General features: G+C 48.3%; 1 protein-coding gene across 6 annotated transcripts in view; it reads right to left on the bottom strand.

The window, feature by feature from the left end:
* EEF2K (eukaryotic elongation factor 2 kinase) overlaps window positions 1–13,018 on the bottom strand; it is a 192,893-nt gene that overhangs the window by 155,087 nt on the left and 24,788 nt on the right. For all 6 annotated transcript variants that reach the window (XM_078665123.1, XM_078665122.1, XM_078665124.1 and 3 more), the window contains exons 2-3: window positions 9,566–9,615; window positions 1,580–1,929 (exon numbers count right to left, since the gene is read on the bottom strand). In XM_078665123.1, the coding sequence (XP_078521249.1) occupies window positions 1,580–1,852 (273 nt within the window). In that variant the 5' untranslated portion in view covers window positions 1,853–1,929; window positions 9,566–9,615. The remainder of the gene's footprint in view (window positions 1–1,579; window positions 1,930–9,565; window positions 9,616–13,018) is intronic.

The following is a 13,018-nucleotide window of genomic DNA, read 5'->3' as shown; positions in this document are numbered from 1 at the left end:
ATGTCGGTACAAGATTGCAATGCTTTTATTTTGCATGATGTAATCTGGCCCCCGGAATGTACTGTGCGCTGGCCTCTCTGATAACGACATGATCCGCTCCCGGCTACCACTGACAGCAGCTGCCCATCTGGAGGAAGCCGTGTGGCAGTAATCCGGATGCGGCCGGAGCGGGGCGGGCTCCCACAAAGACGCGGGCTGAACCCTCCTCCTTTTCTGGCTTAGAATAAAGCGCTACTTAACTCAGGGCGTTCCTGAAAAACCCGTTTCCGTGCTCAAAGAAAGACGTGTTTCACCTGAAATCTATTGAGACAGCGCGATTGTATGCAACTGAAAACAATCTTTTTTCTGAAGTTGACTTAAACAAACTTTCAACTCACCCCGAGGCTGCGATAGTGGATTTTTCAGACATGTTTCTCTTTATCTGGGCCTGCCGGTATTTCTGATACCAAAGCCAGGCCCACAAATGGTGTACTGTGTTAACAAGGAGAAAAATCATTTTCATACTAGTATTTTTGAGTGTCTCGTTAGTGGTTTGCCTCGCCAGGCCTTTAGGACTAGGCCTGCTAACACCAGGGTGTGACATTACAGTCGGTCTAGTAATACGCGACTGTGAGGGGCCGCTTACAGAGCGGGAGACATATTAAAAAAAAATCTACGGTCAGATCATATACATGTGAATCTTAACAGTGAGGCTTTAATCGCACGTTTCTGCAACCCGACCAGGCAGTGAAAACAAGCCCTACGCAGCTTAGAAAATTAACAACAACTATTCGTGACATCTAATGCGAGCCTTCTTCTTGGACACAAAAAATACCACATCCGGGGGAATGGACGTGTAACCGTTGCGGCCAACAGAAACAATCTGCAATGACCGATAATTTAATACCAGTAATTACATAATCGATCACTGTAGATTGTTTCTGGTAAAATACTTGTGTCCCATCTACAGTTGTCCATTTATCTCCCACACAGGAATGAAAGTTATGCTGTACCAGTTCAAAAACACAGACTGTAACTTTAGTGTGCATGACATCAGCAAATATGTAATGCTTGCATGCAACTGCACTGTGCTGTTGTACAATTCATTCAGTCCAAATTTTTTTGCACGTTTGAAGATGCGCATGCCGCAACTCCTGCAGACAGCGGTAGGAGCTAGAAGCACTGCAGAAGCAGGAGTGCTCCCAGGTGTACGCCTGCCTCTCACACATTCAGGATACTCAGGGGCAATACCAGCCACTGGAGATGACTCTAAGCACATTCCAGCCCATCGTTTTCCCCTCACTGTACCACTTAAGACAGTGATCAACCATATGGAATTTAGCCTTGGTTCAACCCTAATAGGAACAGATCCAAAACGAACTGGGAGGTCACTTCCTCTCTGAACAGGAAGACAAACCCCCAGACCAGTTTCAGCCCTGCTGGGCATGTACGGTGAGGTTCAGTAAAGTTAGGTCTCTGTTGACCAGACTCTCCAAAGTTAGTTAGATAAGGCTTGCCTCTGATTTCCTGAAGTGCTGAGAGGTTTGACTCACACCAGTTGAGCATGCTATACTGTATACTACATTGTCTCGGGCCTTACCCTGTAATTCCTGGGAGAAGAGCTTGTCGCGTACTGTTCATTCTTCACCAAGTTGCTGAAGTAGTTGGATTCCGAGCTGCCGATGGACTTGTTGGACACTGGGTCGTCAGTAATAGGACAAATGTAATAATTGTCTTCCTCGTCACTGTCCTCGTTGGCATTGTCCAAGGAACCACCTGTTTTTTTAGTGCTGGCATAACCAGACGAACGTTCCCTTTTAGCGCAGGCGCTATCGAGGCCTTCCATATTGAAAATTAGATCTTCTTCTGCCATGATTACGGAATATGATATTTAAACCCTTAATGATGAAACTAGCCAGTATTGCAATGGACGGACCAGGTGGGGTGGACCTGTTTAAAAAAAAAAAACAGGTACCACTTGAACTTGCACAACGGAATTGCATTAGAAAATAAACTCTACTGCCACCTTAAAGCTGAGGAATACTGACTAACTCCTACAAGTTTAAGGCAGCACTACCCAATACATAAAATGGTAAATCAATAAAGCAATTAACCCGGTTTAGAAAAATAAACATTTACAATCAAACAGTTGAAGACTGACACATACCTTATGGCACTTCCTACCAGCGGGGAGGGAGGAGTAGTAAGAGAGATTGTCCCAGGGGAATAGGAACGATGAAGCCCAATGGAAACACTGAGAATGCCCACAAAATAGGCATTTTGCAGGTGTTCGCTAACCTTTCTACTGGTATTCCATTCACAATGCATGCACCTAAAATGACTTGTAGCAAAGTCTGCCATAACTGTACACTACAATTCAAGGATACCCAAACACCCCTGTGTCTTAGGGTTCTGTAGAGGAAGGGGTTGCTGCACATGGAAAACGTTTTCAAGGTGTAAAATCTCCCTCCAAGAGGGGATTAGACAAGCATTTGCAATCCAATAGGTCTTGCATTAGTTAAATGCAGAGCTATTGGCTTTAGAAATGGAAAAGAAATGTGGCGTCTGCCTGCCTTTGGTTTTTTATTTATCGACTTTTGTAGCAATGGCGGCACCCTGCGCTTTAGATGTTTAAAGCTAAAGCGCGGCGTGCCACCGTTATTACACAAGTCAGTAAATAAAATTAAAAAGTTGTGCAGCCGCCTTTTTAGGTTTTGCCTCGCCAAAAAGATGCGCTCTGCGCATCTTTTTCGCGCAGGCGAAAACCTGATGAGAATTGTAGTGTGCTTTGGGTCGGCCCTCCTCATTCATTGGCTGGCTCCGTAAATGGAGCCTTGCCATTGGACGAGGGGCCTGTCCGTCAATGCCGGACCAGACACGGGGGCGTTCCCGACATTCTTTGGCTTTTGCCGACGTCACGCGACGTCAGCCGGGAACGCCCCCGATTCTGTTCCGGCATTGCCGGCACCTCCCTTGCTCCCCCTCCCGCTTGTTTCCTCTGTTTCCATTAACTGTCCTTTTCTCATGACCCCTTGAAATTTGTCCTGGCATGAGCCAGGGACCCCCCCCCCCACATCCCACGTATAACATCTGCATACGTATTTGTCCTCGCTCACCCTGATTGAACTCCTGAGCTTACACGGACTTATGCCGTTGCCGCTCATTCACTCGACAGCCCCAGCCGCACTCAGCAGAGCCCTACTGGCTGTTGGATCCCTTGGACAGTAAGTGTATACCCCCCTTATACCATCTCCGTTTCCCATACCAGACGCAAGCATATGCCACGCTCGTCCTGTTTACTCACATTGCGTCTTTGAAATTTCCATAGACGCTAACGCCGGATGCCCAATTCCCTGGATGCCGTGCCCGGAACTCCCATTTCTCCGTACCAGCTCCCGTGGCTCTACATCTACCGCCTTCGGTGGATCCTGGGCGATTATTTGCCACATCAACCCCTGTACACCATAAGGTGAGTGTTATGCTCTGGACACGCACCCTTTGCATTAACATTGGTTTTTGCGCTCCCTTCTGACTCAACTCCTGCTCCCTGTTACTTTTCAGATGCCTACTTGTCATCTAATTGGTTGCATGTCCCGTACCAACTTGGACCCGTTCTCATCACGAACCCCCCTCATTACTGAATGTGTATACTTCTCAGTGAGTTCTCATTATTCCGCCCAGCCTTTGCAGATTTCTCTCCCCAGACGGGCCAGTTTTCGCCAGTTGCAGTCCACCATTGCGCCTTTGTTTTCCTTGGCAACCTTTGAAAGCCACCTCCTTTTCTCTCCCACCCCGCCCTTTTTTTCCACCGACCACGAACAGGACTCTCAAGTGACCTACTTGCCCTGCACTGGGCAAATCACCCTGCCGGGTACCTCACATTTTTGCCCCTTCGCGATTGATAATTTGCAGGTACCATTCTCTCATTTCACTTCCTCCTTTTGTGGTTATGCTAGCCCCTTACTATAGCTCGATTAATTACTCCTTCATATTCTTTTTTCTACTCTTTAGCACTTCAAATATCTTGTAACCTGGTCTTGATAATGACCTGTATAGATAGCAGGTCGAAACGCTGTCGACTTCCTAGCGCAATTACTTGGCACATTTTTGTTCTGCTTTATTAATCAATGTATCCTAAGCCATTCTCAAATGTATTTGGACCACTATTAATGTGCTCTTGTAAATATTATCACTGTTCTCTTGCGCCATCTCTAGCTGATTTCACTTGTCACTTTGCGCTTTTCATTTCCTCACGAGCACAAATTGTTATAAGTGGTACAGGTTACATATCATTGGATGTAATACAGTGCTTCTTCTTTAACTCATCTATTTTTGTATATAAACAGCTCCTAGCAATTACTGCATCATTCATTGATGTCTCCCTGTGTTTTTCTTGAACTTCTCTGCAACTACTGCAACCTCCTCGCTGTCCTGTGCAAGTTTCCCGTTTTTCGACCACGGCCGCCGGAGGAAGGTAAAACTTAAGGGTGAAACAGATGGGACCGTATAAGAGTTTGTATCTTAAATGCGTGTTCCTCCCTTCAAAGCATGATTTTTAGTGCAGTTTGAATAGGACAGGGTTTTCTATCCTTTATAGTACAATGCATGATTGCGAGTAACCCTATGCTTCGTTATTCTTAAGCACTTTTAGGTAGCTCAACAGTGATTAGTAGCACTTCAGAAACAATGCATACAAAAATAAAGTGGATGATTTACTTTTTTTTTTAAATGGCAAGCTTCGAAGAAAAGTAGCGGGCCTGCAAGTTTATTTGGACAATTGCACAACATTGACACATCAGATGATGAGGCTAATACAACTGGGGCATATTGCATAGCAATGGCATCTACCTAGCGAATGTGTACTGTTGGTTTGATGCAAAAATTGTGCCTTGTGTATTTCGGGACCAGCTCTTCACTGAATGTTACAACTTGCTGATTCTTGTCGTTCTCCTCCTTTAGTGCTCCATCTTTGAGGATGCATAGACCAGTTCCAGCAGCTCAGAGAGTAGCAGATCGGCACAGCGTCATGCGTGTCAATTGTAATTTGTATATTATATTTATATAGTGCTTACTAGTGCCCAGTCCTGAGTTCTAATGCTAGGGACGTGCCAGTGGTGGTGGTGGGGGGGCAGGGGGCTCCGGAGCTCCGAGCTGCCAGTCCTGCGTTTCAGCTTTTGTTATGCCACTGGCTTCAGAGTGGAGCTTCAGAGTGGAGCTTCAGAGTGGAGCTTCAGAGTGGAGCTTCAGAGTGGAGCTTCAGAGTGGAGCTTCAGAGTGCAGAGTGGAGCTTCAGAGTGCAGATTCAGAGTGGAGCTTCAGAGTGCAGAGTGGAGCTTCAGAGTGCAGAGTGGAGCTTCAGAGTGCAGATTCAGAGTGCAGAGTGGAGCTTCAGAGTGGAGCTTCAGAGTGGAGCTTCAGAGTGCAGCTTCAGAGTGCAGAGTGGAGCTTCAGAGTGCAGAGTGGAGCTTCAGAGTGCAGAGTGGAGCTTCAGAGTGGAGCTTCAGAGTGGAGCTTCAGAGTGGAGCTTCAGAGTGGAGCTTCAGAGTGGAGCTTCAGAGTGGAGCTTCAGAGTGTCAAGAGCAATGCCAATAGCTCTAACTTTAACAAAGGCAAAACCATTGCATTGTAAATGCTTGTTTTTGTTTGTTTACTATTGTAGCAATCTCGGCACACCACATTTTGGCTTAAGATGTTTAAAGCTAAAGCGTGGCATGCCGCCATTGCTATAAAAGTAAATAAATTTGCCTTCCGCCCATCTCTGTTTTTTTATTTAATCACTTTTGTAGCAATGGCGGCATGCTGTGCTTTATCTTTAGATGGTTAAAGTTAAAGCACAGCGTGCTACAAAAGCCAAAGCAGTGTCATGCAGGTCAGCAGCAGGGCAGCAAGGACGGCAGCAAAGACGGGAGGGAGGGGGTGCAAGCGAGAAGGCAACAGGTGGTCAGAGATGGCTAACCAAAGGAAACTATTGGTGATGTCTGCTGGGAGGGAACCAAGCACACAAATGCGGGACATATGAAAGTATTAACCAACCAGAGTAAAGAAATTTAGAAAGGCAGACCAACTAACAAACCAGAAGCGCTGGGCGTGTTGAATGGACAAATCCCTATTACAGCAGGTCTCAAAGAGACCTAAAAAGGATGATGCATCTAGTTAAACAAGCATTGCAAATGCAATAGGTCTCGCAGTAGAAAAGTTGCAGTTATTGGTCTTGTAAATGACATATTTTATTTATTTGTTGGTTTTTAAAATTGCTAAATTGATGGCTTTGTCATTTACAATGCCAATAGTTATAACTTTCGCGAATGTGACACCTATAGCATTTGGAATGCAACATGTTTTGTATTTACGTGACTTAGATGGCAGCTCTGGTCGTTAGGCCACATCTCTAGAGAGCAGGAGAGTGCAGCAGGGGAGAGAAGCACAGCAATGCAATAGGTCTCGCATTAGGAAAGTTTGAGCTATTGGTATTGTAAAGGACACATTTTTTATTTATGTGCTTGTTTTGAAAATAGCGAAATTAATAGCTTTGTTATTTACAATGCCAATAGTTTTATCTTTCGCAAATGTGACACCTATTGTAACACAATATGTGTTGTGAGGGTGAGGGTGAGGGGTTGAGGGGGAGGGAGGGTGAGGGGTTGAGGGTGAGTGAGGGTGAGGGGTTGAGGGTGAGTGAGGGTGAGTGAGGGTGAGGGGTTGAGGGTGAGTGAGGGTGAGAGGGTGAGGGTGAGTGAGGGTGAGAGGGTGAGGGTGAGTGAGGGTGAGTGAGGGTGAGGGGTTGAGGGTGAGTGAGGGTGAGGGTGGGTGAGGGGTTGAGGGTGAGTGAGGGTGAATGAGGGTGAGGGAGGGTGAGGGTGAGTGAGGGTGAGGGTAAGTGAGGGTGAGGGGTTGAGGGTGAGTGGTTGATGGTGAGTGAGAGTGAGGGTGAGTGAGGGGTTGAGGGTGAGGGGTTGGGGGTGAGTGAGGGTGAGGGGTTGAGGGTGAGTGAGGGTGAGGGTGAGTGAGGGTGAGGGGTTGAGGGTGAGTGAGGGTGAGTGAGGGTGAGTGACGGTGAGGGTGAGGGTGAGTGAGGGTGAGTGAGGGTGAGTGAGGGTGAGTGAGGGTGAGTGAGGGTGAGTGAGGGTGAGTGAGGGTGAGTGAGGGTGAGTGAGGGTGAGTGAGGGTGAGTGAGGGTGAGTGAGGGTGAGTGAGGGTGAGTGAGGGTGAGTGAGGGTGAGTGAGGGTGAGTGAGGGTGAGTGAGGGTGAGTGAGGGTGAGTGAGGGTGAGTGAGGGTGAGGGTGAGTGAGGGTGAGTGAGGGTGAGGGGTTGAGGGTGAGTGAGGGTGAGGGGTTGAGGGTGAGTGAGGGTGAGGGGTTGAGGGTGAGTGAGGGTGAGGGGTTGAGGGTGAGGGGTTGAGGGTGAGGGGTTGAGGGTGAGGGGTTGAGGGTGAGGGGTTGAGGGTGAGGGGTTGAGGGTGAGGGGTTGAGGGTGAGGGGTTGAGGGTGAGGGGTTGAGGGTGAGTGAGGGTGAGTGAGGGTGAGGGGTTGAGGGTGAGTGAGGGTGAGTGAGGGTGAGTGAGGGTGAGTGAGGGTGAGTGAGGGTGAGTGAGGGTGAGTGAGGGTGAGTGAGGGTGAGTGAGGGTGAGGGGTTGAGGGTGAGTGAGGGTGAGTGAGGGTGAGGGGTTGAGGGTGAGTGAGGGTGAGTGAGGGTGAGGGGTTGAGGGTGAGTGAGGGTGAGTGAGAGTGAGGGTGAGTGAGGGGTTGAGGGTGAGGGGTTGAGGGTGAGTGAGGGTGAGGGGTTGAGGGTGAGTCAGGGGGAGTGGTTGAGGGAGGGTGAGGGTGAGTGAGGGTGAGTGAGGGTGAGTGAGGGTGAGGGGTTGAGGGTGAGTGAGGGTGAGTGAGGGGTTGAGGGTGAGTGAGGGTGAGTGAGGGTGGGTGAGGGTGAGTGAGGGTGGGTGAGGGTGAGTGAGGGTGGGTGAGGGTGGGTGAGGGTGGGTGAGGGTGGGTGAGGGTGAGTGAGGGTGGGTGAGGGTGGGTGAGGGTGAGTGAGGGTGAGTGAGGGTGAGTGTGGGTGAGGGGTTGAGGGTGAGTGAGGGTGAGGGGTTGAGGGTGAGTGAGGGTGAGTGAGGGTGAGTGAGGGTGAGTGAGGGTGAGTGAGGGTGAGTGAGGGTGAGTGAGGGTGAGTGAGGGTGAGTGAGGGTGAGTGAGGGTGAGTGAGGGTGAGTGAGGGTGAGTGAGGGTGAGTGAGGGTGAGTGAGGGTGAGGGGTTGAGGGTGAGTGAGGGTGAGGGGTTGAGGGTGAGTGAGGGTGAGGGGTTGAGGGTGAGTGAGGGTGAGTGAGGGTGAGGGGTTGAGGGTGAGTGAGGGTGAGGGTGAGTGAGGGTGAGTGAGAGTGAGGGTGAGTGAGGGTGAGTGAGGGTGAGGGGTTGAGGGTGAGTGAGGGTGAGGGGTTGAGGGTGAGTGAGGGTGAGGGGTTGAGGGTGAGTGAGGGTGAGTGAGGGTGAGGGGTTGAGGGTGAGTGAGGGTGAGGGTGAGTGAGGGTGAGTGAGAGTGAGGGTGAGTGAGGGTGAGTGAGGGTGAGTGAGGGTGAGTGAGGGTGAGTGAGGGTGAGTGAGAGTGAGGGTGAGTGAGGGGTTGAGGGTGAGGGTGGATGTGGTGGTGGATGTGGTGGTGGTGGATGTGGAGGTGGTGGATGTGGTGGATGTGGGGTGATTGCGGCTTGCAAGCTTATTCCGCTCACGTTATGCAGTTTCAAACATGATTGCCACTATTACTCTCAAATTCACTTGGCAGCAAACTGGTGAACTAATTAAAAGAAAGTCGTATTCAGCGTTATGGCTGGTACTTTATTCCAGCAAAGTGGCAAGCCAGTACACAGCAATGAGCTAGTAAAGCTAAAAACACACCACATGGCACAATTGCTGGCTGAGCGAGCAGAAGTAAGCCAAACAGCTTTCCCGTAGCTAAGGAGAGCTGAGCTCTTTTTGTAGCAGCACGCATAAGAAAAGTCCCGTATTTTCACCAAAACACTCTCTGATAATGATCAGCCGAATTCAGAAGGCTTCCTGCCCTCATATATTCCCAAGAGACCAGTAATCTTATAAGGAAATGCTGTCATCACACCTAAAGCTACGGATGAGGAGAGCTTGCTGGAAGACATTCAATTAATGAAAAAAAAAAAAAAAAGAAAAAAGGAGACACGGCCGGCCGGCCGTGAACTGAAAGCACGGCCGGCCGGCCGGCCGGCCGGCCGTGAAAAAGCCTTTGATGCCGCAGGGGGTAATTAGGGGAGGAGAATGGCTGGGCTGAGGCACAGCGCCAAGCCTTTGATGCAGCAGGGGGCGGAGCGGGAAGAGCTGCTGGCGGCACTAAGCTGACGATTTGATGCTGTGCACGCGCATTTTAACTAATTGCGCTTGCGCATTGAGTTAAAAGTGCACATGCACTTCATCAAATCGCCAGTGAATCGCCAGTGTAGGTAAGCTTTGTTTAAGCCCCCATAGTCTCGCTCTGCTCAATGCGCATGCGCATTGACAGGCGAGACCTAAAAAATGATTGAAACATAGGCTTTCCAATGGGAGAGTTCACAATTAAGCATGTTTTACCTGCAGAACAGGTCCTCGTTGATTCGAGTGACGAGCTGGTTCTTGCCCACCTAAAAAACAAAAGAAGCACAGATACCCTTTATAAACATCATGTTATTCAGTGACATGATTTGTGACTAGCTTGTGAATGGTTTCTTGGCACAGTGCTAGGTCTTGTTTGTCATTCCAAGGAATGGCACTTTTAGTGTACCAGTGTGCATTCAACACACTTTCCACATTCACTGCTTAGGACACGTATAAAGCTAGACACAAACGCCCAGACCTTAACACAAACTCAACCATGCTACCCTTATTTTCAGGTAAAGCCACTATGATGAAATAAAATTTGCTTAAAGATAACCGTCTAAAATCAATGTTGCAAAGAAACAATATGACAAACACAATCAAATAATGTCTAAAGTTTGATAGAACATGCTTTGGTTAAATCCTGTAAAAATACACGATTCACAAAATAGGAGGAAAGATCATCTTTGCCTAAATGTGTTATTTCTGTGGTCAGAAACCTAGCGATAAAAACATTTTTACCATGAGCCTAAATTTAGATCCTGATCACTGTGTCTTAAACACCATTTTGGAATACGGTGGGTCAGCACTGAGGCCCTCTGCCACATTGGCCTTATGGGAGGGAGACCAAACCTTTGATGCCGGCATTTTAAAATGGGACAGCTAAGGGCAGATTTTAACCGTGAGGTTTGAGTGGGAGGAGAGGCACTAGTGGACACAAAGGCATTCATAACACACCCAACAAGGATGCATGCAAAACAAGCATTGGCAAAGCCAGTAGGTCTTGCCTACGCGAGAGCTATTGACTCTGGCAACGTTTTTAAACCATGTCGTACACAGTGTGGCTGCTGTTCAGCATGGTTAAAAGTTAGTGGTTTTGGGTGGGGTAGATTGGGGTGGCGTGGAATGGGGTAGATCACAGTACAGTTGAGTAGGCTGGAGGGGGTTAGATTGGGGTTGCTTGTAGTGGGTTAGACTGGACTCAGATAATTTGGAGTGGGGTAAATTGGAGTGGAGTGGGGTAGAGTGGCATGGGTAGATTGGGATGGGGTATACAGGAGTGGGGTAGACTGGAGTGGAGTAGATTGGAGTGGGGTAAATTGAGGTAGGGTACACTGGAGCGGGATGGAATGGAGTAGGATAGACTGGAGTGCAGTGGGGTAGATTTGAGTGGAATGTGATAGATTGGAGTGGAGTAGACTGGAGTGAAGCGGAGTAGGGTAGATTGGGGTAGAGTGGAATGGGGTAGATTGGAGTGGTTTGGAGTAGATTGGAGTGCAGTGGGGTAGTTTGTGATGGATGGAAGTGGAGTAGATTGTGGTAGCAGAGTGGGGTAGACTGTGGAAAACTGGAGTGAAAGTAGATTGGGGTAGATTGGAGTGGGGTTATCGGGAGTGGTGAAGTGGTAGAGATAGGAGTGGGATAGATTAGAGTGGAGTGGGGTAGACTGGGGTGGAGTGGGGTAGATTGGGGTGGAGTTGGATGAATTGTAGTAGAGTGCAGATTGGAAAGGGGTAGATTAGGGTGGAGTGGAGTGAGGTAGACTGGAGAGGGTAGATTGGGTGGATTAATGTAGGGTGCATTTGAATGGAGTGGGGTAGATTGGAGTGAAGTTAGTTAGAGTGGAGTGGGATAAATTGGAGTGGGATGGATTGAAGTGGGCTAGTTTAGAGTGGGGCACTTTCGGGTAAATTGGAGTTTGGTAGATTGTCTTAGACTGGAGTTGAGTGGGGTATGGTGGAGTAGGGTAGGCAGGGCTAGGCTGGGGTACAGTGAGGTAGATATGAGTAGATTGGAGTGGGGTAGATTGAGCTGGGGTAGACTGACGTAGGGTAGATTGTGGTGAAGTGTGGTTGGCTAGATTGAAGTGGGGTGGATTAGGGTGGAGGGGGTTAGACTGGGATGGAGTGGAGTGGATTGGAGGGAAGTGGTGTGCATTTGTTTGGGGTGGAGTAGGTTAGATTGGGGAAGAGTGAAGTAGGATGGAGTGGGGTAGACTGGGTGGATTGGAGTGGGGTGGGGTAGACTGGGTGGATTGGAGTGGGGTCGACTGGAGCAGAGTGGGGTACATTGGAGTGGGGTAGAGTGGTGTGGGGTAGATTAGAGTAGAGTGAGATAGATTGGAGTAGAGCAGATTGTGGTACATTGGAGTGGGGAGAGTGGAGGAGATAGGAGTAGAGTGGGATTGTAATGGAGTGGAGATTGGGGTGGTGTAAATTGGAATGGAGTGGGGTAGGGTAGACTGGAGTAGATTGGAGTGGGGTAAATTTGACTGGGGTAGATTGGGGTGGTGTGGGATAGACTGGAGTGGGGTCGATTGGAGTGAAGAAGGGTAGATTGGAGTGGGGTAGATTTGGGTGGAGTGGGGTAGATTTGAGTGGAATGTGTTAGATTAGAGTGGAGTAGACTGGAGTGAAGCGGAGTAGGGTAGAAGACTAGAGTGGGGTGGATTGGGGTAGAGTGGTGTGGGGTAGAGTGGAGTGTGGTGGAGTGGAGTTGTATAGATTGGAGTGGATTCAAGATTGGAGTGGACTGAGATAGATTTGGGAAGAGTGGAGTGGGGAAGATTGAAGTGTATTGGGGTACATTAGGTTGGAGTGGGGTGGATCGGGTGGGTTAGAGTAGGGTAGATTGAAATGGAGTGAGATAAACTGGAGTGGGATAGACTGAAGAGAGATAGTTGGAGTGAGGTAGATTGGAGTAGACTGCACTCTCTAGTAGGCTTCGACCTAAAAAGCAATTTGCATGCAACCTTCACCAAGGTTTTGAAATTACCAGAAGGAATCTTCCACATAAGAGTTTTTCCAAGAGGACTCCACAATATTGAGATTTCAAACATGAGTGAAAATCCACAAATGAAGGGTATCCTATTCTTAATATACTCCATATATAGCACAGCAAGCAGACCATGTGATACTGTAGCACAGCCTACATGTCCCAACCTTCAATCTACACAAAGCTAGTCCTTCTATTACTGCATAGTTGCTACAGCCTAATCATTTAGCAGTTAAGCTTCACATTTCTGAAAGCTCATTGCTTGCATGCAGTTAACCCATTAATTTCCTAGTTATTCCAAATGTAAAACAGGCTGAATTCCAAAGACAAGGAACGTCTCTACTACAGCTAGTTTCTGGATTGGATCACCGGTTTCTTTGCCACTTCAACTTTCAAAGCAAAGTTTTCTTAAACAACTAAAACCTTTTTTATAACCGAGATCTGGGTTAAATGATCACCTCTTGTCAGAATTCAGTAATCAACAGGGGAAGAGCGTGCAGTTAACTTTTGCAAAGTGTGGACGGTGTTGCATTCCTGCCTCTCGCTCTTTAGATCATGTATTCCTGCAGGCAATTTAACACATCTCAAACAGGGATTCACTGAGGGTTGCTGTATAGTTTCAACTCGCATTAAGCTTTATATCTCGGTTTACTTTCTCGGGTGGTCACATCTGCT

The sequence above is a fragment of the Lissotriton helveticus genome, chromosome 10 (genome assembly GCF_964261635.1).
Source record: "Lissotriton helveticus chromosome 10, aLisHel1.1, whole genome shotgun sequence".
Taxonomy (NCBI): Eukaryota; Metazoa; Chordata; class Amphibia; order Caudata; family Salamandridae; genus Lissotriton; species Lissotriton helveticus.
This window is presented reverse-complemented; position numbering and strand designations above follow the sequence as displayed.